Genomic DNA, 25,865 nt, shown 5'->3' with positions numbered 1-25,865 from the left:
CACCAGAGCCACAACAACTCGGGATCCAAGCCTCATCTGCAACCTACACCACAGCTCACGGCAACGCTGGATCCTTAACCCACTGAGCAAGGCCAGGGATTGAACCCACAGCCTCATGGTTCCTAGTCGGATTCATTAACCCCTGAGCCACGACGGGAACTCCGAGAACGTTTTTTTTTTCATTAAGTCTTTGAGGTGCCATCTCTAGTCTCCCCAAATCGGGGGAAGTAAAACTGAAAGAAAAAAAGGCAAGTCCTGGGAAGCAGGAACCACAACTCCGGACCTCACGAGAGTGGCACTTGCTTCTCAAGGTCGCAAGGTCCTCTGGCCAAAGCAGCAGCACTAAGCTCGACCCCGCAAGGGGCCGCCACCAGGAGGCAGGCATGCTGACCCTATCCACGAATGACCTTCTGGCACGTCACTCATGTCTCCAGCAAATGGTCGAAGGCTAGAAATAACCCGCGGTGCTGTGAACCTCGAGGCCCCAAAATAAGTGTGTCCATGGCTCAGCAACTAGTCTGTGAAGACACAGGTTTCACAAAAACCACATGGCGAGGATCACCGAGAGGCTGGCTTTGCCCACGTTGTTGAGTCTGAAATTCCAGCATAAGAGGGGCCTGGAGGCTTGGGGGAGGAGCAAGGCAGCAGGAGGGCAGAGTGGACAGGCAGGGCCAGCATCTTGCTGCTCTGGAGGAATCCAGGGTCCTACCTGGCCAGGGCAGCCTCCCCTGAGTGTGTGGCCTTGGCCATGGCCCCTCCCTGCCAGGTAATGCCTCCTGGGGGGTCCGGGCCAGAACTCTCAGAGCTGCCGGTGTGTTGAAATGAGCTGGAACCGAGCGTGTGCGTCATCTCCTGACCTTTAGTGCTGATGGCTATGACAGTGAAAAATAAACAAAACCACCACGAGGCGGAACACATTCGCAGGCCAGGTCTACCCTGCAGGTCACCACAGCCCTTGGGCAATGGGCGCTCTGGTCAGGACAGGGCCCCTGGAGCCAGGTGGCCGGGGCTCGAATTCTGGCTTGGCTGCTTCCCACCTGTGCGTCCTTGGGCAAGTGGCTTCACCTCTCTGTGCCTGTTTCCTCATCTGCGAAATGGGGGTAACCATCATGCCTTCCTCACAATCTCACTTCGAAGATTAAATGACAACATGCAAGGATGCTGCTGAGCACAGGGAAAAGCATTGCGGAATCAATCAACAGGCGCATCCCAGGCTCGGACCCCTCCCTGAGCCGGCAGCACTGCCAGCAAAGGACCTGGGGGGTGGTGCCTAAAGCAGCCCTGCCCTTCCTCTGCCCCCATGAACACAGTGCCCAAGGCAAGCGAAGCTGGTGCCCACATCCTCTGTGGACAGAGCACGTGGCCTGTGGCCCCTCAGCTCCCGCTGTGCACCACTGTCCTCACGCACGAGATTAAGTGGGCAGCGCATTTGGGAAAATGAGGAGCCCTGCGCCTCCCTGGGCTCTCAGCCAAAAAGCACACTGCTACCAGATAATGTGCATAACACCTCAAATTCCAAAACTACACCCCCTTTTGTGACCACACTGGGAGGCCTAATCACTGAAAACTAAACTTGTCCTGCAGAAAGGTGCTCAGCCTTCCTCTCCTCCTGCGTAACTATCCGGATCCCCAGGGGCCAGGTCTCAGTCGCAGGGGGCTCGCCAGGCTCTGCAGCCCAGCCCTGTTTCGGCAGCAGCACCTCCAGCATCCAGGTCCCAGGCCTCCTACCCTGCTCATGCCCTGCTCAACCAACCAAGGGTGGGAGGGCATCGAAAGCACTCCAGGGTTGGCCCGCGCCACAGCTGTGATCAAGTGGAGGGTATCGCCAGGCCCTGGGCCAGGTGTCAAGAAGCTCCAGCTCAATTCTAGCTCTTGTTGCCAGTGCCTAGCAGACCCATCCAGCTGTCTCCAGACATCACGTATTCACCTACTGTGTACCCAGCACCTGCAAAATGCTGGGCCTGGAAGGGCATGCTGGGTGGGACTCCTGGCCAGGGGAGGCGGGGATGCCCTGCCATGGATAAGCAGCAGAGCCACGTGAAGGAACAGGGGAGAAGCCATGGCTGCAACACCAGGAAGGCTCTTCACACAGGGGATGCTCATGCCAAATGCCAACAGCGTGGAGGGAAGGCGAGAGTTGAGGCTTCAGCAAGAGGAGAAAGGACAGCGCCGAGGCTGGCATGGCAGAGGCGGGTGAGAATGAAGTGGGCCCCAGTTGTCACAGGCCCCAGGGATCTGGGTTTCACCCCGTGGGCAAAGGAGCAATGCCTGGGAACGATCAAGGTTTGCATTTAGAAAAAATTAGTTCAGGACACCCAAGGGGACTAGGCTGGAGGAAGGCAGGTCAGGGAAGAGCCCAGGGCGAGGGGCCAGGGCTGAGAGTATTTAGGGAGCTGAGAAGGGGTGAGAGGCCCGGTGTTGGTGGACCACGAGGGTAGAGTGAAAGGCAAAGGCACTCATCTTGTCAGGGAGCATCCAGACCAGTTCTGAAGGCCTCTGCTCAGACACACAGACAGGGGCAAACAGCTGCTGCTGGCTCCGGCCCCTGCAGGAATGTCACCCGAATAGTGTGGGTTGGGGGCCCCTGCAGAGCCCTCTGGCAAGCCAGACCCCCACTCCTCCAGGCCCTGACACCCCCAATCACCTGAGCCAAACTCAGGTCAAAGGCCTAGGTCCCCAGGAAGGGGGCCCCTCCCAGAGGCCTAGCACAATAGCAATTGTCCGACTCCCCTGGACCTCAAGTCCAGAGGGCAACCCCCAACCCTGAATCAGAATAGCCAGCAGGCTCCCCGTCTCCAGAAACAAGGAACCTGGGCCTGCATCAGACTGGGCCCACCAGCTGCACCAGCTCGTAGCTGGTGGACGCAAAGGGTCCTCCTGAGCCTTCAGGAAAGAGCTGCTTCAAGGCCCTCAATGCAAGATCCACCAAACACGTCAGAGACACAGCTGCTGCTCCTGCCGCCCTCACGGTTGCTGACAGCAGCACAGTGGTCAAGGGCATCGGGCAGCACACAGGGAGCCTGCTTTAGGGCAAAGCCCAGTACCGCCCAGGGCTGGGCTGCCTCCTGATCAACCGCAGGCCTCCGAGCAGCAGCTGCGCTGGACTCTGGCAGCCACGGACACTGGCAGCTGGCGTTTTCGATGCATTGGAGCAGAGCACAGATGATGTCAGGAGCAACCCTGCCTGGGGCCTTGGAATCAGGTCTTGTCACTTGGTTGGAGAAACAGTCATCTGATAACAAGTGGGGAGGTTGTACGTATAAAGACATCAAGCGGAAGATTTTAAAAAATCCTATAGATTGAATGATTTCATTTTTCTTGTTATACTTTTTCTTTCTTCCTCAAACTGTAACAAAATCAATTTGATCTCTGAAAAAAGAAAGACAACACATCACAGTATTTCTTAAAGAAATACAAGCCCTGGAGGGCCTCTGGGCCAGTTCCTTCCCTGGGCCTGAGATGACCACAGAGATCTGACCTACTGTCTGCAGAAAGGACACGAGACGCATGACCTTGGCCTTTCTGCCCCAACTGCCTGGGAGCAGCAAGAGCCCCAGCGTCACATTTTGGGAGGACTGAATGGAGGGCTCTGGGCTCACGTCTTCCAGCAGCTTCTCTAAAATGTGACAGGGCACTACCGACATGAGACTCACCTCCCTAGGGGATGTTTTGTTCTTTAAAAAAGAAGGAAAAGTTGGGTTTGAAGAATTTACACAAAAATTGAATAAAGGCCTATAAGCCCTGCAGTTTCCTTCAGATCTTCAGACCCTGCGAAACTGAGTTCAAAAGAGATCAAAAGTAATCTCAACACAGCCCCTTGGCGCCTCGGCTCGAGTGGGAAGGGCAGCTGCTGGGGGTTGGGCCTGGGAGGACGGGGAGACCTGGGCCCGGGGTCCTGCCCCGCCCTCTGAGGACAGAGCTGAGCTTTGGCTTCTGCTGTCGTCAAACAGGTAAAAACACAAACCCGCCTTGGATAACTGCACAGTAAAAGCCTCTCCCCACACCCCTGGCGGGGGCGCAGGAGGCCCGAGGGGCATGAAGGACAGGCGGGCAGGCTGCAGGGGCAAGGTGCTGCTACTGTCCAGCTGCCCGGTTTCAGATGAAGCCCCTCTAGGCTGCAGAGCCCCCGAATGAAGCTCTCCTGCTGGCCTGGCCCTGCCCCACGAGCTTCCAGAAGTCGATTTTATTCATGCATCTCTTATGGTCTGGCAGTGGTGGGAGTGGCCATGACACAGCTGACAGGTCCCCAGGGGGCTGCCAGGTTCTTGGATGAGAGAACCACCTTTAGTTCTCATCTGACCTCAGCCCTGACAGTCTGCTGGGTGCCCGGGGGCTGGGACAGGATGGGAAGAGCGGGCAGTTTTCCTTCCTCAACCCGGGCCCTGGGGGCAGCAAGGAGTCCCGTCTGGGCTCAGAGGACCCTCAGGGCCCTGTGGTCAGGGCTGGGCCCTGGGCCCAAGAGGACAGGCGCTCCACTTTGGTACAATGAGGGTCTGTTTCTTCAACTCACAGGTAATGGGGATTTTTGTTTATCTTCATTAAGAATGCATATTACAGAAAAACTGGAAAATGAAGAAGAGTGGAAAATAAAATTCACCCACAGTCCTCCACCTTCAGATGGCCTTTCTTGCATGTGGACTTGCATGCATCAACTCAGCCATTGTGGGGTCAGGAGAGCCTGTCTGGGGGCATTTTCCACCCCCTGGGCTGCCTGGGCCCTGATGTGATGGCCTCTGGTCCCAGAGTAAATGGTCTGTGTCCGTGGAGGGGATGGAGTCTGGCATAAGGCACAGAGTCCAGGAGGAGGGCCAATCAAGCCCCTGCAACAGCATAAGTCCCAGGGCTCAGGCCCAACTTGGGGTTTCCAGAAGGTTCTTCCCTAGCACGACGTTCATGCACTCACTTTTAGGAGCTGGAGCAGATGGCCCTCCCGGGCCCCCAGATGATCACGTCCACGTGTTTCCTGTGCAAGAAGTGTGTGTTCCTAATAAACATGAACACTCACTGTGGCCTCTCTGGGACAACCCAGCAGAGGCCTGGACACTGCCGCCAACATGCGGAAGCTTCAGTTCTGGAAAATTTAACTTTGCTATGATTCCATGGATTCCTTCCCCTCTGGACGCTGAGAAAAGAATCCGTGTTTCTGTTTCCTGAGCAAGGGTTTTCTCCCATTCCACACCGGGGTTCACCAAGGCCCCTGAAATGACCACCTTCTCCATGGTGCTGCGGGAGCTGGGAGGCCAGGCAGAGGTGCGGGGAGATGCTTGTGTGGGTTCAGCCCTGCACAACGGTACCCGGTGCCTCTGCATTGAGAGCAATGCAGAGCTGTCTTCCCCAATTAAAAACACACCTACCTCTCCACTTAGCAACTGCATTTCTAGGAACTTACAGACATATTTACACAATGATGTTCATATGTCACTACAGCATTAATTTTAGCAGCCAAAAAAACCCGTCATTTGCATAAATTACAATAGTTTCAGGCTATGGAAATAATGCAGCCGAAAGTAGCAGGCCTGTGGGTATACGTGGAAAGATGTCACCAGCAGACTGGCAAGCAAAGGACATGAGTTCCACCTCTGTGCACTGCAAGCCCCATCTGTGTGCCAAGGTGACAAGCACAGCACCTCCAGGGCTCCCCTGGGAAGCGGGTGGTGATTGCGACGGAGTGGAAAGAAGAATTGTAATTTTCACCTTCCACGCGTCCATACTGTTTGAATTTTGTTTGCTGGAAGCACATATTTACACAGCAAGTTTTAAAAAGGATTAGGAAGGCTGTTCACTGTCAAATCCAGCCACAGACAAGCGGTAAAAATTTGTCACACGGCCTCGATTTGCTCTTGCAAGACAATCAGATCAAAAGGTCTGGAATAGTTCCAACTGGGGCCTGCAGAAGCATGTCCTATGCCCGCCTCCACACCTGCTGGCTCTCCTCTGGGGCTCCCGCCAGTGAGGGCCCTGCCAAGATGACCAGGTGACAGATGAGGACCAGGTGACTGAGGAAGCAACCCCATCCTGGGAGGACCCCAGTGCCAGGGCGGGTTCTGAGGCCGATCTGCCACGTGTCGTGGGCCAGGTGCAGTCTCTGGGATCTCACTGATTGCTTCTGTGACATAGAGGGCAACAAGGAGCTCACTCCCATTCCACTTGGGACACAGGCAGACAGAACAAAGTGGGGGAGGGGTCCTTCTGATGCCAACACAGCTGCAAAGACACGTTCACTCTCACAGGGCCACCTGCAAGGTGACCTAAGAGGTTGCCTCACTCCCAACGGCTCCTGTCTAGAAAAACACTGTCCAGCAGAACCTATTGTACTGACGGAGGTGGTCATCTGCTCTGTCCAAAAGGAAAGCCACTGGCCACGGGACTGAGGCTTTCACTGATGATCTTCATGTTAACCTAAATGGCCCCTCGTGACCAGCAGCTCCTTATTGCAGCACAGCCCCAGACCCTAGCTCTCTGGTGCCCAAGGTTAAACCTCAGAGCCCTGGACCCTCCCCTGCCCCAAGGTCTCTTCCTGGTCCTGCATCCACCCAGCCATGCAGAAGCCCCTCCCCAACCATCTCCCCAATCCCCGCAGGGTGGTCAGCAGGACCCCTCACACACACACCCCCCAACACCAAGGCGACTCGCACCTCCAGACCCCCGTTTGTGGATGCCCAGGATCCCCTTGAGCCAATGGCCCTGAAGAAGCTGGAGGTGGATGGGCCCTAGACCCAAAGAGTCCCGGCTGGTGGGTGAGGAGGTCAAGGGCAGGCAGCCAGGTTGACCACAGCCTTTCAGACAAAAGCAGGAACTGGGGACACGGGGCATATAAGTGTGTGAAAAGAATGTAGCCTGCCTCTTACTCAGCAACATAGCCACAGCTACAAAAGCTCAAGGCGAGTCAGATGGAACCCAGGAACCCTGAGCTCCACAGGCAAGCTGGAACAGAAAGGAAGGCTGAGTCCCCTCCAAAAGCCACTGGGAAATCAGGGTCATCCATTCACATGGCTTCCCACACCCTCACCTACCACAGCCTGTGGCTGGGGCTGCTCTGTTGAGAACCTAGGGAGACGTCAGAGGAAGCGCTGGGCTGGCTGGATGTCACTGCAGGGACCAGGGCTGCTGGAGCAGAGCAGGGTCCAGGACACAGAACGGCCCATGATCCAAAGCCTATCAGGACATCTGACTGGGCAGGGGTCTGCAGAGCCAGCCCTGAACTGCACGTCCGAAGCTGGGACACCCACCCAAACCGACACAATTTTTTTTTTTTTTTTTTTTAGGCTCAGACTCCACTACTCCACCCTCAGGCCTGCCCTTCCTAGGCGGAACTGTTCAAAAAAGCCCACCTCCCTCCCCTGCTCCCCCACACCCCAGCACATCTGTGGGCCATTACAATCCGCGAAATGTGGGCCTGGGACCATCAGCACTAGCATCTCAGGGAGCTTTTTAGAAATGCAGAACCTCAGGCCCCACCCAGAACCACTGGGTCAGTCTTTATCTTAACCAGATCCCCAATGACTCATTGGCATATCAGAGCTCCAGCAGCCCTGCATCTGGGGAACCTCCACTGGTTCTGACAACAGATTATTTCAGAATTTCAGATCGCCATGGAGTTGGGGGCGGGGGGACAGCGGCCTACGCCTACCTCGAGGGCCCATGATGGCTTTGCACACCAGCCACGGGTAAAACAGGGCCAAAATCACACGGTGCACATCCAGGAAAACGAGAAACAAACCACAAGAAAACACGGCGTGGCGTGCCTGCGCCAGCCATCTGCCGTGCACCACGAGCTGGCTGTGCAGCCGGGGCCCCGAGCTGGCCTCTGTGATTTTTTCCCCGAAATCTTGGCGACACTGCCTCCCACCACCTGGGAAGATCGGTATTAATCTTGGCTGTCATATTTTCTAGAGTTTGATTTCTTTTTATATCACATCTAACTCATCCACACCTTGATGCTTATGGGGGGCCAAGCAGACCCTTGCAGATCTTGAACATGCTGTCCATGTCTCTGCCTGCCCCCTGCCCCCCCCACCACTTTCCCCCAACCCGATCTGCCACCTGCCACCCCCGCAATGCGTGGTGCTCAGGTGTGACTACTTAGGACCATTCTGTGCCCTGACCAGCTGGCCTCAGGCCAGCACCCTCTTATAATTACAATAGTCTGGGAATGCGTCCACACATCAGACAGACCTGGCCTTCCAAAAGCCACTTAATCTGTTCAGTATTCTTTCTAATCCTGAACTGTGCTATTTTCTCTGCTCAACGTCCTCTTACTCCCCCTCCATCCAGCTGCTCTGTGGGTTCACACGGGTCATAAGTTAGGTCTTCCCCCAACACGATCTTTACTACCTGCACATTAGGACAATTCTGCCTTCCTTTTTACTATTATCCTCTGTTTCTGTTTCTGACCTTATTTCAAATGTCTAAAGGCATACATGACAATAATGACCACAGGAAGCTCTAGTCTGAACACCCCTGATGTGGAGAGCCAAGAAACAGGCTGGCTCGAATTTCCACCCGTCTTCCGTCTCCAACGCCCTTGTCCCTGGGCCACGTGGAGCGTCACCTTAGAGATAGGGCAGAGTGCCCTCCCTCCGCTTGCGAAGCTGGGCTGAGACTGAGTGTCTGGGTTTGCAAAGGACCTGAGGGGTTGACTTGACCTGTGGGTCGAGGTGGACTGGTCCCTGACCCTAGCAGGAGCCCAAGGCCACTCACAGAGGATGGGTCCCCTCACGTGGCACTGAGTAGCGACTGAGCAAATGTCTCTCCCCAAAGGTGGGGGAGGAGAAAGGCTGATATAGCTTCACAGAGGGCAAGAGAGGGAAACCCAGCTGCAAACATAGGGCCCTGCCTACCTGGCACATGTCCAAACATTTCAGAGCCCTTAAGCTACCTCATCCAAAAAAAAAAAAAAGGGAGGGGGGAGTAACAACAAACAAAAAGATACCTCATCCAAAAAAAAAGGAAAAAATAACAAAAAAAAAACAAAAAGAAATTGAAATACCTCATCCATAAAGATACAATTCATTTTCCAAATCAACTAATGACTAATCTAAGAAAGAAATCAAGAAAGAGACAGAGAGAGAGACAGGAAGGGAGAAAGAAAACATCAGACCACTGTATCAATCAAATGAGTGATGAACACGAACCAGGAACACACAGGTCCCGTTTCTACAGTAATCCATACTAAACACATAATGGGAAACTCATGTTCTATGTTATCTATTTATGTATCTGATACATAATATCAATTTTAATGTTCTATAATGTTCTGATAAGTAACTGGGGTAGGGGTAGTGGAGAGGGAAAACTGGGAGGCAGGGAGTGTAGATAACATTGCTTCTTAAAAATATTATCCTACTGTTATTCACTCAACAAACATATAGAAAAGAATGAAGCCCTGCTAAAGCACCAGGTAAGAACGCAGAACAGCCTGGCAGAACACAGTCAGATGTTTAAGAAAGACTGCTGGACACATAACTGTCCTAGACTGTGGGGTGGATGGACCTACTGTTTCAAACTCCTCACCTCTTCCAAACACCTCTTCCCAAGTCTCTCTGCAGTTCTTCCACTGGAGACAGTGGACTTCCTGCCCCTTGACTCAGGCTCAGTCACATGACCTGCTCTGGCCCATAGGATGCTAGTTTGAAAAGTGCCCTTTAATGGCTCTGTTAACCATGCATAACCATGAAAGGGCCTCTACCCTCAGGAGTCACTGGCACCTCCGCCTAGGCCCCAGAATACAAACATAGCAGAGACCTACATTCAACCTGCAGCAGTGACAAACCAGGCAAATGGCAGCACGAAGCAGAGCCACCCAGTTGAGATAACCCAGATCAGCCAACCTCCAATCAAGTCAACAGAAACATGAACAAGAATAATTAACTGCTCACTTGTGGGGGAACATGATGAAGGATGATATGAGAAAAAGAATATGGATATATACGTATGACAGGGTCACTTTGCTGATTAGCAGAAATCGACAGGAACCTGCAAATCAGCTATAATGGAAAAAGTAAAAATCATAAAAAAATGAATAAACGACTGCTGCTGTAAGCCCCTGAATTCTGGGATGTTTGTTATGCAGCCTTGTTGTGGCGAGAGCTGACTGATACAAATGGCTTCCCAAAGGGAATCCACATGTCACTTAACAGCTTTTCCCCCCAGGTTCATAAAGAAAGCAAAGCTACTTACCAGGCTCACCCTTCTTCTTTGACCTTGATCTTTTCTTTGCAGGAGCCTCTTGCTTTGGTGCCTCCTGGCTCTGGACCATGTCTGCATTTTCACCCTGGATAGGAGCTGACTCTGCCTTTTTACCCTGATTGGCAGATGCATCCGCCTTTTTGCCTTGGTTGGGGGACCCTTCTGACTTTTTGCCCTGGTTCAAGGCTCCCTCTGCCTTTTTGCCTTGATTGGAGGCTCCTTCTGCTTTTTTCCCCTGGTTTGCAACATTCTCCACCTTTGTGCCCTGATTAGCAACTGAATCTGCCTTTTTGCCCTGATTCTGGCCTCCATCTGCTTTCTTGCCCTGGTTGGAGGACCCCTCTGCCTTTTTGCCTTGATTCTGGGCTCCTTCTGCCTTCTTGCCCTGGTTGGAGGACCCCTCTGCCTTCTTGCCCTGATTCTGGGCTCCTTCTGCCTTCTTGCCCTGGTTGGGGGTCCCCTCTCCCTTCTTGCCCTGGTTGGAGGACCCTTCTGTCTTCTTGCCCTGATTCTGGGTTCCTTCTGCCTTCTTGCCCTGGTTGGGGGTCCCCTCTCCCTTCTTGCCCTGGTTGGAGGACCCCTCTGCCTTCTTGCCCTGATTCTGGGATCCTTCTGCCTTCTTGCCCTGGTTGGGGACCCCCTCTGCCTTCTTGCCCTGATTCTGGGCTCCTTCTGCCTTCTTGCCCTGGTTGGGGGCCCCCTCTACCTTCTTGCCCTGGCTGGGGGCCCCCTCTGCCTTCTTGCCCTGATTCTGGGTCCCCTCTGCCTTCTTGCCTTGGTTGGGGGCCCCTTCTGCCTTCTTGCCCTGGTTGGGGGCCCCCTCTGCCTTTTTGCCCTGATTCTGGGCCCCTTCTGATTTCTTGCCCTGATTCTGGGCTCCTTCTGTCTTCTTGCTCTGATTGGGGGCCCCCTCTGCCTTTTTACTCTGGTTTTGAACCACTTCTACCTTTTTGCCTTGATTGGGGCTCCCCTCTACCTTTTTGCCCTGGTTTGGGGTACCTGCCTCTTTTTTGCCCTGATTCTGAGCCCCCTCTGCCTTCTTGCCCTGATTCTGGGCCCCTTCTGCTTTCTTGCTCTGGTTGGGGGTCCCCTCTGACTTTTTGCTCTGGTTGGGGGCCCCTTCTGCTTTCTTACCCTGGTTGGGGGTTCCCTCTGACTTTTTGCCCTGATTCTGAGCCCCCTCTGCCTTCTTGCCCTGGCTGGGGGCCCCCTCTGCCTTCTTGCCTTGGTTAGGGGTTCCCTCTGCCTTCTTGCCCTGGCTGGGGGCCCCCTCTGCCTTCTTGCCTTGGTTGGGGGTTCCCTCTGCCTTCTTGCCCTGGTTGGGGCCCCCCTCTCCCTTCTTGCCCTGGTTGGGCGCCCCCTCTCCCTTCTTGCCTTGGTTGGGGGTCCCCTCTCCCTTCTTGCCCTGGTTGGGAGTCCCCTCACCCTTCTTTCCCTGGTTGGGGGTTCCTTCTCCTTTCTTGCCCTGGTTGGAGGCCCCCTCTCCCTTCTTGCCTTGGTTGGGGCTCCCCTCCATCTTTTTGCCCTGGTTCTGGGACCCCTCTGCTTTCTTGCCCTGTGCAGTGCTGGTGGCTGGGGCACTGCCCTTGGCACCCACAGGGGACACAACCACCATAGGCACTTCCTTGGGAGCAGCTTCCAAGATGGCAGCCTTTGAGGTAAGAACCTGGACGGAATTCACTACAGAACTGACAGCTGGTTCCACCTTTGCCACTTTTTTTTCCTTCTTCTTTTTGTCCTTAGGGGAAGAGGCCAGCTTCTCCTGGGGCATGGCTGGTACTGTGGCTACAGGCGCAATGACCACAGGGGACTGGACTGGGGTTGGAGCCACAGCCACTGCAGGTGTGTGCACTGGGTCTTTGCGCAGGATGGTCACATCAGGGGCTGGCTCATGGTCAGGTATCTTCCCGTTGGGCTTCTCTTCCTTTTTCTTGGTCTTTCCTTTCTTCTCTACTGTCTTCTCCTTCTTCTTCTTCTCCACTTTCTGGTGGTGAGTTTTCGCCATCTCCTTGCGCTGGTTGGCTAGAGCTTCTTCATACGACGTCTCCTTCATTGAGAATGTTGACACCAGGAAGATGCCGATGGCAGAAACCACCATGAATCCACCAAAAACCACAACCCCCAAGGTTTGAGTGTCGTAAATATCCATCTTGGCTTGCTTTCCTGTCACCTGCCAAATACACACACAGTGATTACTTTTCATAGAAACTGAGGCATTTGACAATTGCTATCCCCAACCCCAACACCTAACTTAAGGTTTCACTAATTCTTCAGATTGATAAAGTCAAGGAAGAAACAAACTCAGGCAATCTCTAATGTCACTCATTCTCCTCTGCCCCCTTCAGAAGTGAGCTATTCTTAAACATCGGTCAAGTTTCCACTGCAGCTCAGTGGTTAAGAATCCAACTAGTATCCATGAGGATGTGGGTTCAATCCCCGGCCTTGCTCAGTAAGTTAAGGATCTGGCATTGCAGCAAGCTGCGGTATTGGTCACACATGTGGCTTGGAGCCCACATTGCTGTAGCTATGGAGTAGGCCGGCAGCTGCAGCTCCAATTCAACCCCTAGACTGGGAATTTCCATATGCTGTGGGTGCAGCCTTAAAAAGCAAAAAAAAAAAAAAAAAAGATATTACATTTGTCCTAGGAGATATGAAGGCTCAGAGAGATGGCAAAGCAGCTCTATAATTGGGGCACATTAACACCCAAGAGACTCGAAAGCCATGATCCCAGTTCAAGATGTTTCCCATCACAGGGGTCAAAAATGCAAATGAGCACAAGCATAAGCCAGGTATGAGACAACTGGGAGAGGTGGGGACTGTGGCAAACCACCCCACTCAATTAGGGGCAGGTATCGACCAGCCACAGCTGCTTGTGACAGAAGTGTGATCACTGTCTGAGAGTTTTCACTTTTTCATATTAGGGCAGATTTTTTTTTTTCCCTCAACGTGAAGTTGACTGATTTTAAAAATATAACCTGAGTCAAACCAAACATGGTTGCCAAGCATTCCTGCCCGCAGGCCCTCAGCATCTTCCTACTGCTACCTCCCTTTTCTCCAGTCCTGATAAACACAACTTCCCAGGGTCAAAGATTATGCATTACGATCCTGAAAAGTGATAAAAGATTTGGGGAGGAAAGACAGCCTTTTGCCAGTGACAGCTCCAAACAGCCACAGAACCTGCAATTTGCACTTTGGTAAACAGAAAGTATCAGTCTTGGGAAGCTGACCAAATAAGATGAGAGATTGGAATTTCATAGACAGAGGCTGCAAAGTGGGAGAAGAACAGTGTCACCAGGCCCAATCCTCGCCCAAGGGAGCGGACCATCTCAACCAGGAGGAGGAACCACCCCTCCTTGATGCCTGGGGACCAAAATCCAAAGCGTCAGAGGTGGCCGGGTCCATATCCATCAGCCAGGCTACGTTCAACTTCAGCAAGGGACTCTAAGAGGTTCATTTCTTTGGATATACTCAACTTTGATCAACTAATTTTGATACTATTGTCATATTCCCAGTCCCCTGAGCTGGAAAGACAGATGGGAGGAGAGGTGACCACCCCCAATCCCTAGAGCTGCTGGAGGCTGGGTCTGGGCTTTTTACTGGATTAAAAGTTGAGATTCCTCTTCCCTCAGAAGGAACAGTTATGAAATCCAAATTTTGAACTAAGGCTTTTTTTTTTTTTTTTTGCCTCACCTGTAGCACGTGGAAGTTCCCGGGCCAGGGACTGAATCTAAGCCACAGCAGCGACCCGAGCCACAACAGTGACAACGCCAGATCCTTAACCTTCTGTGCCCTGAGGGAACTCCAATATTAGCGCACTTTAAAGGAGGGAATGAAAAGAGACATTGTTTTAAATGTCTCAGCACCGTGTTCTAAGAAAAATCCTCTCATCCCAGAACAAATACGTGATTTCGCTGTTCCTTTCTATGAAACCCCTGCGAGAAGAGGGTCGAAGGTGCCCGCAGGCCATGTTCTCCATCGGCTGCAGCTGGACACTTGCTTCTCCCAGACTGTCAGCTTGGGCTGCAGCTCCAAGTCCAAGTCGACACTGTGGCCCTAAAGTCCTGACCAGGTGGGCTCATGGAGGCTTTGGATCCTGGGGAGGCGGGTTCTGATGGCATGGTCCACAGTCAGGAAAGGCTGTCCCCAGTGAGCCTTTCCAGGAGCACGCTCACGGCTGAGTGTGCAAAAGGCCTGGAAGGAAAGGCCTCGTGGGCGGAGGGCAGGGACAAGAAGGTTGGAACCTACCAGGGACAAGCCCCCTTGCTCAGTGGGCAGCCACCAAATGCAAGCCCGGTCCTCACAAGGACTTCTCGGAATGTCGCCAACATGGACACGTACACAAGCACATTACAACCACTACATCCGTTCTATTCAGATGACAAAAATCCTCTGAAACACCCCTTCTCCAGAGACAGGACCACACCAGGGGCCTGGGTCAGTCGACTGAGAGTTCTTAAGGCCCAGGTGGTGTCCCAACATACCCTGGAGGGCTGGTCCCCTGGAGCCACAGGGTCACCAGCCACCCACGACAGGTGCCTGCCTCCCACCCCCCACCCCAGGACCATGGGCTCTGTGCAGCCTGAGGCCATGTGGTTTGGGCAAAAAAGCCACAGTTGAAAAGTCAGCCTTGACTCTTACTCACGTTACGCAAACACGAGATACAAAACAATATTCTCTGTTGGAAGCACAGGGTCGAGGAAAGTGAACCAGGAGGGTACTTCCCTCTGCAGCACAGACAGACATCTGACTCCATCATGGATGTGTCTTCCCAACTTTGCAGAATGGGCTGCTCTGCAAAGAAATTACATCCCCACCACTGAGCCCTGAGCGAGCACTTCTTTGAAAGAAATCTTGAACAAGAAAATGAAAAAGCCCTAGCCTTGCAGTGACACACTGAAACAGTTAAGGCTCAGGATGCATCAGCAGACAGCAAAACTATCAAGACGGAAGCCGCCTTCCTGCTCCCTGTAGAGTTGACTCCAGGGGGGCCAATGAGTCTCGGGTGGACCCCTGCTCACACTTCGCTTCTGAAACCCCCCCGCTGGGAATCCTCTGCAGGGCTTTCCCACAGGGCCACACCCAGATGGGCAAAGAATCAAGGCCAGGCGTGTACCACTGCATCCTGTGTGGGCTGACCACAGAGAACCTGCGTTCTGTCAACCCCGGAAACGTTCGACGAACTGTGTGCTTTTATTACTACTGCCAGGACCGAGCACAAAGTGGAAAGGTGAAGGCCCTGGAGGGTAGGGAGCAGACTGCCGCCCGGGGGCTGGGGGACCACTCCTAGGCTGGCAGGCTGACATTCCTGGGCCCACCCGAAGGTCTTGAGATTGGCTTTCAGGAGTGAGGCTTTGGGGGGACCTCAGTGAAGTGAAGCGAAGGGGAGGCCCAAACTGAATACACTTGGTAGTTCAGTCCAACTTTACAGTTGGGGTTTGGGTAGGTTTTGCACAATGACTCCCAACAGTACCCCTGAGGCTGGATCTCATCACTGCCTAGAGGATCCACAGGGGCCACATGTGGGCACTGGGAGAAGCCACAGGCAGGGCTGCTGGGGGGTGGGGGAGGTGTCAGAGACCAAGCCTCCAGATTCATTTCCTGGGCCTGAGGTGACTTCCCGGGGAGGCACAAACCCAGAACATAAAGACGATAAAACAGAGACACTAGCAGGTATGGCTGCATCAGGATCACCAGCTCCTAATTTTAGTTAATATTGTGAAGAATTTCAAATGTACAAAAGACTAAGAGAAATATGAATGTCCATTTACCTACCACTCAGGTTGAGCAAATCTAAACATTTTACACATTTACTTCAGACACATATAGATGATAGCTCATCTTTCCTCCCAAAGAGCCACCAACACCCAGAATGTGTCGCCGCTTCTCCCACACGTGTGTGTGCTTACATTACAAAATACAGATGGTGCTGACTGCTGCTAAGTGCTATACAGTGACACCACTGCAGGTGTTACCAGGAAACATTTTATCCTCTAGGACACACCTACCACTGGACCCGCTGTGCCATCAGATGCTGCTAAACCGCTCCTTGCAAGGGCACTGCCACCAAGGCCCTGTTCCCTCCATATCCCTGGGTTCCCACTCCGTCCCAATGAAATGATGTGACACTGTGCCCTCCATGGAAAGAGCCCCTCACGTTCCTTTCACGGTGTTACCTGTTCTTATCTCTGCCTATTTTCTGCAAAGCTGTCTTTTTCTCGTGATTTGTCCTTTACATAGTTTGGCTATTAACCCATCTGCTGTTTTAGATGTGTTGAACTCTGTGGTTTCTCTTTCAATTTACAGTGTTTTTATATATATGTGTGTGTGTGTGTGTGTGTGTGTGTATATACATATATATATATATAGAGAGAGAGAGAGAGAGGCTGCTAATTTTCCTTCAATGCAGTCCAATTTACTAATGTGTGCCTTTAGGATCTGCCATTCTTGTTTCACAGCCACTATTCTAGAGTCAAAGAAAATCTCTTTCCTTTTTTTTTTTTTTTTTTTTTTAAGGAAAGAACTGTGGCTACCCTTTAATTTTAAATAATTACTCCCCTGTGCTGGCAATGCATTCTTATGGGTCAGAACTCAAAACAACAAAAATGGTTGATAGAATGAAAATCTCCCGTATACGCCTGACTCCCAGCCACCTGGGTTCCAACCATGGGGAGAGACGTTACTTTATTATTTATTTTCTTCCACAAACTTCAGAATGCGTTTCAGAGTTAGGCTTTTCATCACCTGGGATTTCCTCTGGCATATGACAGGAAATAGTGTCCCCGTTTCCCCATCACTTTAATTACCCAGCCTCACTTCCTGACTGCCAACTCCCCCCTCCCCCACCACCTCTGCCCCACTAGGTTTGAAATACACGTGGCTCTGTCACTTGGACTCACCCCTGTTCCATCTGCATATTTATCTAGGCCCTGCATCAATACCACATTTTGGCCTATGAGTCCCCTCCAAAAATTGTCCTGGGATTTTTATTTGAAACACACTGAATTTACAGATGAATATGGAGAGAACTGATACCGTGCACCTTGGGAGCCACCAGTGAACAGAGTGTGTAGCACTCCATTTATTTAAATGTTCTTTTATACTTGCTGATAGCTTTTACGATATTCTCTATAAAAGTTTTACATATCTTTTTTGCTGTTTAAGGTTATTGCTATTTTTAAATGTACTAGAAAAAGATATCTTTTGTAAACTGCTTTTTCTATTTCTAGCTATAGACACTAGCAAAGCTATTCAATTGTGCATGTGTATTGTTTACCCAGATATTATGCCAAACTCTTGTCAAATCCAAGGTTTAGTGATTCTCTTAAAAAAAAAAAAAAATCACCCTTGAGCAAAGACTAGCTTTCTGGAGTTCCCGTCATGGCTCAGTGGTTAACAAATCCGACTAGGAACCATGAGGTTTCGGGTTCCATCCCTGACCTGGCTCAGTGGGTTGAGGATCCAGCGTTGCCGTGAGCTGTGGTGTAGGTCGCAGACGCGGCTCGGATCCTGAGTTGCTCTGGCTCTGGTGTAGGCTGGCAGCTACGGCTCCGATTGGACCCCTAGCCTGGGAACCTCCATATCCCTTGGGAGCAGCCCCAGAAATGGCAAAAGACAAAAAAAAAAAAAAAAAAAAAAGACAGTAGCTTTCTGCTTTCTAAGCCTCATCACCGAATCTCTTTTTCTGGTCTCACGGAGCCGGCTGCAGACTCTGAAGCAGGCTTGCTGGTCTCATCCCTGAGTCTCCACTTCTGATGTTTCACAATTAGATACTGTGTTGATCATAGGCTTATGGCAGAAACCTTTTACCAGGTTAAGCTATTTTATATTCCTAGTTACCTTTCCTTTTTAACAACTAGGAATCAGATCTTAGCAAATGCTTTTTCTTTATCACTTGACATTTTCTCTAACCTGAAATGGGCTGAATTAAAATAACATATGTTCTAATGTCAACTTGCAGATGGTATAAACGCTTCTTATGGTATAAACACTTCTTATGGTATATAAACACTTCTTAATGGGATGGGGGGGTCCTTTTTTAATCCCTCACTAGATTTGGGGTGGTGGGGTCCGTTCTTTTTTAATCCCCCCCTTTTTTGTCTTTTGAGGGTCGCACCGGAGGCTAGGGGTCTAATTGGAGCTGTAGCTGCCGGCCTATGCCACAGCCCCAGCAACACCAGATCCGAGCCTCGTCTGCAACCTACACCACAACTCACAGCAACACCGGATCCTTAACCCACTGAGCGAGGCCAGGGATCGAACCTGCAACCTCATGGTTCCTAGTCGGATTTGTTTCTGCTGTACTACAACAGGAACTCCTTAATCCCATTTTTATGTGGTATTCGTGTGTGCGTGCTCTCAAGTGAGGGAAGTCAGAGGTCATAAGTCAGAGATCACTCTCAGTCTGTTCTTACGTGGTATTGGTAGCAAGGTCACTTGAGTCTCATGAACTAAGAATCATCCCTTTTCCTCTGTTCTTTGTAGGTCCAGAAGAACTTGCCTGTAAAACCGTCTGGATCTGTTTTTTTTCGAGATCTGTTCTTGGAGGAGGAAGAGAGCTGGGTTTTTTTTGTTTTGTTTTTTTTGTTTTTAACTGATGTTCAGTTGCTGTATATAAGTTGATAGGTGTACAATATGTTGATTCATGAATTTTAAAGGTTTTTAAAGTATAAATTTACTCCATTTTCAGTTATTGCAAAACATTGCCTATATTCCCCATGTTGTACATCATATCCTTGTAGCTTATTGTACACCTAAGAGTTTGTACCTCTGATTCCCTTCTCCCTTCATCTCCCCACTGGTAACCACTAATTTGTTTCTGTATCCATGAGTCTGCTTTTTTGTTATATTCACTAGTTTACTGTATTTTTTAGATTCCACATATAAGTGATATCATACAGTATTTATCCTTCTCTGTCTGATTCACTTCACAAAGCATAATACCCTTTAGGTACATCCAAGTTGTCGCAAATGGCAATATTTCATTCTTTTTCATGGTTGAGTAGTATTCCACTGTGTATGTGTGCGTGTATACATATACATGTATATATGTATGTGTATATATATGTATGTATGTATATATATATCTTCTTTATCCATTCATCTGTTGATGGACACTTACTGCTTCTATATCTTGGCTATTGGAAATAATGCTGCTATGAACACTGAGGTACAGATATCTTTTCAAATTAATTTTGTTTTCATATGTAAACTCAGAAGTAGAACCTCTGGGTCACATGGTATTTTTATTTTTAGTTTTTGGAGGAACTTCCCCATACTGCTTTCCACAGTGACTGCACCAATTTACATTCTCACTAGCAGTGTATGAGGGTTCCCTTTGGCAAAGAGCTGATTTTTAACTGCTGTTTCAATTTCAATAATGATTCCAGAACCAGCTTTTGGTTTGTGATGTAATTTAGATAATAAATTTTCATTATTCCTTTCTCCAACTTCCATTCGTTTATTCTGTTCTAATCTAACTTCTTGACATGGACATTAACTTTCAGGCCTTTTCTGTCCTGGCAGCAAATGTTTAAGGCAATAAATTTTCCTGTAATTACTACTGCAGCTTCATCCTCCAAGCTACAATGCACAGTATTTCCATTAGTGCTCAGTTCTAAGTATTTGCTAGTCCCCAAATGACTCTGACTCATGAGGGAGCAGTATCCTTAACTTCCCTAATCATCACTGATAATTCCTAATTCAACAGCACTGCCATCAGAGAATCCGTTCTGTGTGATACAGGCCAAGGCTTTCAGATTTTTTTTTTTTTTTTTGGTTTTAGGGCCTCACTGAGGCATATGGAGGTTTACAGGCCAGGGATCCAATAAGAGCTACAGCTGCCGGCCTATGCCACAGCAACACAGGATCCAAGTCACATCTGCGACCTACACCACAGCTCAAGGCAAAGCCAGATCCTTAACCCACCGAACGAGGTCAGGGATCGAACCCACAACCTCATGGTTCCTAGTTGGATTCGTTTCCACTGCGCCATGATGGGAACTCCCAAGGCTTTTCAGATTTTTAACCATGATCCAGAAAGATAATTCTTTTACATGACCCAGGACATACATGAACATACATGCATGCTGCATAATATTTACATAAACCTTTAAAAAGCAAGACTTTCACGAAACAATAACTCCGTATTAGCACATGTGATACACTGGGATTTTCCATCCCATCAAAAAATTTTAACAGTTTTTCAAAACCAAGTAAATTGACTTTGAGGCTCAGGACACGTGGAGCCTACAGTCTGAAAACACTGATTTAGATTATGATATTGGTGGGTTCCGCTAGCTTGTGGTCAATTTTTACAAACGCATATGTACTCGATGGAGTAAAGGGTTCTATGTGTCCTTAGTTCCACCTTAATAATCTTCTAAAGAACCACATTCATTTTGGGGGGGGGGGAGCGCCACACCCTCAGCATATGGAAGTTCCCAGGCAATGGATCAAATCTGAGCCACAACTGCGACCTATGCCAAGAGCTGTGGCAATGCCAGATCCTTAACCCACTGTTCTGGGCCAGGGATCAAACCTGTGCCTCTGCAGTGACCTGAGCCACTTCAGTTGGATCCTCAACCTGCTGCACCATAGCAAGGCTTGCCAAACCACACTCATTTTTGTCTGCTTTATCTAATAGCTGTTGAGAGTTTAAAAAATCTCCCACCATGATCATGGAATTGTCTTTTTCTCTTAGGAATCTATCAATTTGTGCTTTATTCATTAGGTGAACATAAGATCAGAATTGTTATATCTTTCTGATAAAGTGCCTACTATTTTTTCCTCTATTATAAATTGATCTACTTTATCCCAAATAATGATTTTTTTTTCATTTCATTGCCTGATTATTTTAAAAGTTATACCAACTTTGGGGGGGGGGGGTTAAAATTGGCCTAGAATCATTTTCTATTCTTTACTTGCAACCTTTCTGTGTTCGTATGTTTTCAGTGGAGGTCTTAAAAATAGCCTATAGCTGAATTTTATTTTAAGATCAGTTCAGCAATTTGTCTTTTTAACTGGTAGGTTTAGTTCATCAACATCAATTGTGATGACTGGATTAATTTACACCCTTGTTTTATTATTCCTCTTCATAATACTTCCTTTGCTTAATCCCCCCTTATTTTTTATTCTTTTGCATTTCTACTGGGCATCTTTTCCTCTGCGCTGTTGAAAGTTACATTTTCTTTTTCTGTTTTTGAGTGTATCTGTGAGTGCTCTTTTAAAAAATTGTAAATAAAATGTCTTTACCCTTACTTTTGCCTAACATGCATACTGACACTTCCCAGCAGAGGAAGAGCCATAGAGCCGTCAGGTCTGGGGTCCCTCCACTGACGGGAGCCCCCTTCCTGCCTTGGTGCCCCCCACCCCTTCCTCCCTCACACACACCTGGACCACTTGTAGTTGCTTGGTAGTTCCAGACACTGATGTTGTAATTACCCGAATGGTTCCCAGTCTGTTTGCTGGTCACTGCTTCCTGCATCTCATGTCCTTCTTTCTGAGTCTCCCCAAAGTACAACCTTAACTGTTTCAACAAGAATTTTCTCTTGATAAACTTCCTCAGTCCTTACAGCCCTGAAAGAATTCCTTTCTTTCACCCTCATGGTTCATGACTAGATGGACTGACCCAAGTACAGAATTCCATGCCGATCTCTCATCACTTTCAAGATATTATTTTATCTGTTTTCTGCCCTTTTTTTTTCTGTGGGTGAGGGGAGGGGGGCTTAGAATCAAAAAACATGTTGTCAACTTGTAATTCCTTCGTAATACCTTAAAAAAACAAACAAACAAACAAACAAAAAACAAAAAAACCTCATTGCGAAGTTTCCGCTGTGGCACAGTGGCTTAAGAATCTGAATGCAGGAGTTCCCGTCGTGGCTCAGTGGTTAATGAATCCAACTGGGAACCATGAGGTTGCAGGTCACAGATGCGGCTCGGATCCCACATTGCTGTGGCTCTGGCGTAGGCCGGCAGCTACAGCTTCGATTCGAGCCCTAGCCTGGGAATCTCCATGTGCCACAGATACGGCCATAGAAAACACAAAAAGACAAAAATAAAATACAATAAAATAAAAAAACCCAAATGCAGTGGCTCAGACTGCTGTGGAACCATGGGTTCGATCCCCTGGCCTGGCACAGTGGATTAAAGGATCTGGCATTGCTGCAGCTGCAGTATAGGTTGCAGCATGGCTCAATTCAACAAAATATCTTTAGGGGTCTATTTATTATCTTACTCAGGCTTATTGTGGTTTCTCATATTTTCCATCAATTCTGAGAAGCCCCTGGCCACTTAGTTCTTGGAGACTTTGTTCCTGCTTCTTTGTGGATTACTCCTAGCTAGACCTCAATCTCTCTGTGCTACCATGAGAAAAGTTCTCAAACATATGTTCCACTTCACCAATTGTCTCTTTAGCTGAATCTTTTTTTTTTTTTTCTTTTAAAGTTCACCTTGTTTTCCCCTGGTGTTATTTTTTTCCCATTAATACTTTTCACCACCTACTCTTATATCTCTAATAGTGACTTTGACGGGACTTTATTTTTCTTTACGGCCACAGGTGCGGCATATGGAAGCTCCCAGGCTAGAGGTCAAGTCAGCACTGCAAGTGCCAGCCTACACCACAGCTATAGCAACATGGGATCCGAGCCACATCTATGACCTACCCCACAGCTCACAGCAATGCCAGATCCTTAACCCGCTGAGTATGGCCAGGGATCAATCCTGCATCCTCACGGACACTTGTCAGGTTTGTCACTGCTGTGCCACAATGGGAACTCCCTGGCAGGACTTTATGAGTGGTGAACGTGCCTGGGCCGAATTTTGGGCTTGTTTGTAAGAAGCTATTTTATCTGCTTCAAGTAGGCCTTCAGAGAAAGCAACAGGCCAGGACAAATTTTAGATGAGGCAGGTACCTCCCATTACAAATTCTCAGGGAACTTTGGCTCCTCTGCAAGACAGATAAGCTCTGTCATCTCCCTTGGCCACTAACCTGTCTTTTCATTGCACATTTCACACGGGAGCACAGTGGTGGGGGGCGGGGAGGATGAGTCCCGCCCCGTCCCCAGCCCAGTTCCCACATGGGCATAAAAGCCAAAGACCCAGGGCCAAGACTTCGGATGACAACAGCAGGGTGAGCCCACTTCTGGGTCCCCTCCACTCCCCTCACCCTGGGCTCATGGCCTCTGGCAATCTCTCCTAGTGCCTCATAAGCTCAGCTATGCTTTTTAGAGAATGCTTATTAACTCAACCTAACATTTCTGAATGTTTAGATAAGAGAGTTTTCAGACCATCTCATCTAAAATTTTAAGTGTAACCTCTAATTTTTCTTTTCACCCAGAAAAACTAGGAGAATTTTGGTAACTAAAAGATATATTTGGAAATAATTTATTTCATGCTTTAAAAGGATGGAGAAAACTGACTTCCTACTTTAAAGAAACAATGCTACTCATTTTAAAGAAAGATAAAACACTAAAAATAGAAATGTATTCTATTCTAAGCCTTGGCTTATTCATCGGCCATTTCAGATTCAATTTCTTTGCCTAAAGAGAAAAATAAAGAATTGACATGCTTTTGAGTTTCTCCAAAATAACAGTCTTTGGAAAAGTAGGTACTTAAATAGACCTAAATCTTTTGAGAGCTTACGAGAAGCCTATAGGCCTCACCTCATCAATGAAGGCAACTTGCTACCATGGACGGATTTAAGATTCCTGACTCCTCAGGACACACACCAACAGCGAGGAGGTGGGAGCCGGGGTCAGAATTCTCCCTGCAGCGACACGATGCTCTCAGGAAGCAGGGTCAGTGGTTTCCCCACTGTACCAACCAAACCTCAGCACCTGCACACTCCACGTGTCTGCCGAGGCACATCAGGCAGGAGCCACTCATTTCTATGGGTCTATGGTTCTAAGGACCACATGGAAACAGAAAGACACCGGTACCCTGGTGGAGGAAGACAATACACCCTGTGGAGTCTTACCTGCTTGGGGAATTATTTTTCTGGGGTTTTGTTGGTTTGTTTTGGTTTTTACACTACTAAGAATGGTGTCTCTTTTAAGTTTCATTTTCTTTTCGTGGCCTATACAGAAATGTAATTGACTTCTGCAGGCTGATTTCCACCCCCAGCAGCCTTGCCTGATTCTAGTAACACATCAGTAGATTAAAAAAAAAATAATAATTTTTTGGAGTTCCCGTCGTGGCGCAGTGGAAACGAACCCAACTGGGAATCATGAGGTTGCAGGTTCAATCCCTGGCCTCGATCTGTGGGTTAAGGATTCAGCGTTGCTATGAGCTGTGGTGTAGGTCGAAGATGTGGCTTGGATCTGGCGTGGCTGTGGCTGTGGTGTAGGCCAGTGGCTACAGCTCCGATTAGACCCCTAGCCTTAGAACCTCCATATGCTGTGGGTGTGGCCCTAAAAAGACAAAAAGACAAAATAATAATAACAATAATAATAATTTTTTTCTACATGTATAAGCACACTGCCTGTGAAGTTTTGTTCCCTTCTTCTCAATCTTCCTATCTTCTGCTTCACTTTTCTTGAATTTTTGCACAGGGCATGACCCCCGGCACTGCTCCAGAGGAGTGTCAGCAGGCATTCTGTTCTTCCTGATCTGAGAAAGGTAAGATGTGAGCATCCTGCTGGCATCTGGGCATTCCTGTAGACATCCTCTTCATCAAGCACTTGAGTCTCCTCTTTGCTCAGTGCTGGTAAGCTGTATTGCCCCAGAAATGTATTTACGCTGTTGGACCTTGCTGAGATGTGACAAAGAAGTCTTCTACGGACAGTGTGTGGTCTAGCCCCCTCTTCTGGATCCTCCAGATTTCAACAAACACCCATGACACTGATTTATTTTTATTTAGCACAAGTTGTTTATAATAACCACTCATCTTTTTTTTTAATGTCACCGCATCTGTAGTGAAGTCCCATTTTACATTCTTGATATAATTTGTGCCTCTTTCTGGACCAATTTTGCTTGATATTTCCCAACATTTTTCATCTTTGGTAAGAATGAAGTTTTGGCTCTGTGGAACTTCTCCACTGTGTATTTATTTGTTTTCTGTTTCTGTTTCTTTTTTTTCTTTCTTTTTAGGGCCACACCTATGGTATATGGAAGTTCCTAGGCTAGGGGTTGAACTGGAGCTTCAGCTGCTGGCCTATACCCCAGGCACAGCAACGCAAGATCTGAGCCACATCTGTGACCTACCCTACAGCTCAAAGCAATGCCAGATCCTTAACCCAATGAGCAAGGCCAGGGATCAAACCTGCATCCTCACAGACAATATGTTGTGTTCTCAACCTGCTGAGCCACAACAGAAACTCCTGTTTTCTTGTTTTCCTGTTTCTTTACTCCCTTCTCATTGTTACTTCCTTCTGATTAGTTTATTTTGACTTTGTACTTCTGGAGATGCTTATTAGCTCATTAATTTTCATCTTTTCTTTCTTGATATATGTATTTAAATTTATAAATTTCCCTGTAAGTCATGTTTTAGCTACATCCTACAAGTTTTGATGTGCAGTATTTTCATTATTATTCATTTCAAAACATTTTATATTTTCCCTTTTTTTGGCCAAAAAAATAAATGCTAGAAGCATCTTTTTAAAATTTCCACATACATGGAGATTTTTTCTTTTTCTTTTTTTTGTCTTCTTAGCTATTTCTTGGGCCACTCCCGCAGCATATGG

The 25,865-nt window shown here is 48.8% G+C and overlaps 1 protein-coding gene across 2 annotated transcripts in view; it reads right to left on the bottom strand.

The window, feature by feature from the left end:
• RRBP1 (ribosome binding protein 1) overlaps nt 1–25,865 on the bottom strand; it is a 66,310-nt gene that overhangs the window by 28,003 nt on the left and 12,442 nt on the right. The window contains exons 2-3 of one of the 2 annotated variants that reach the window (XM_047771635.1): nt 11,435–12,358; nt 10,180–11,374 (exon numbers count right to left, since the gene is read on the bottom strand). In XM_047771635.1, the coding sequence (XP_047627591.1) occupies nt 10,180–11,374; nt 11,435–12,337 (2,098 nt within the window). In that variant the 5' untranslated portion in view covers nt 12,338–12,358. Of the gene's footprint in view, nt 1–10,179; nt 12,359–25,865 lie in introns of both variants that reach the window. The other variant, XM_047771636.1, reaches the window with a different exon arrangement.

The sequence above is a fragment of the Phacochoerus africanus genome, chromosome 3 (genome assembly GCF_016906955.1).
Source record: "Phacochoerus africanus isolate WHEZ1 chromosome 3, ROS_Pafr_v1, whole genome shotgun sequence".
In the NCBI taxonomy this organism is placed as follows: Eukaryota; Metazoa; Chordata; class Mammalia; order Artiodactyla; family Suidae; genus Phacochoerus; species Phacochoerus africanus.
This window is presented reverse-complemented; position numbering and strand designations above follow the sequence as displayed.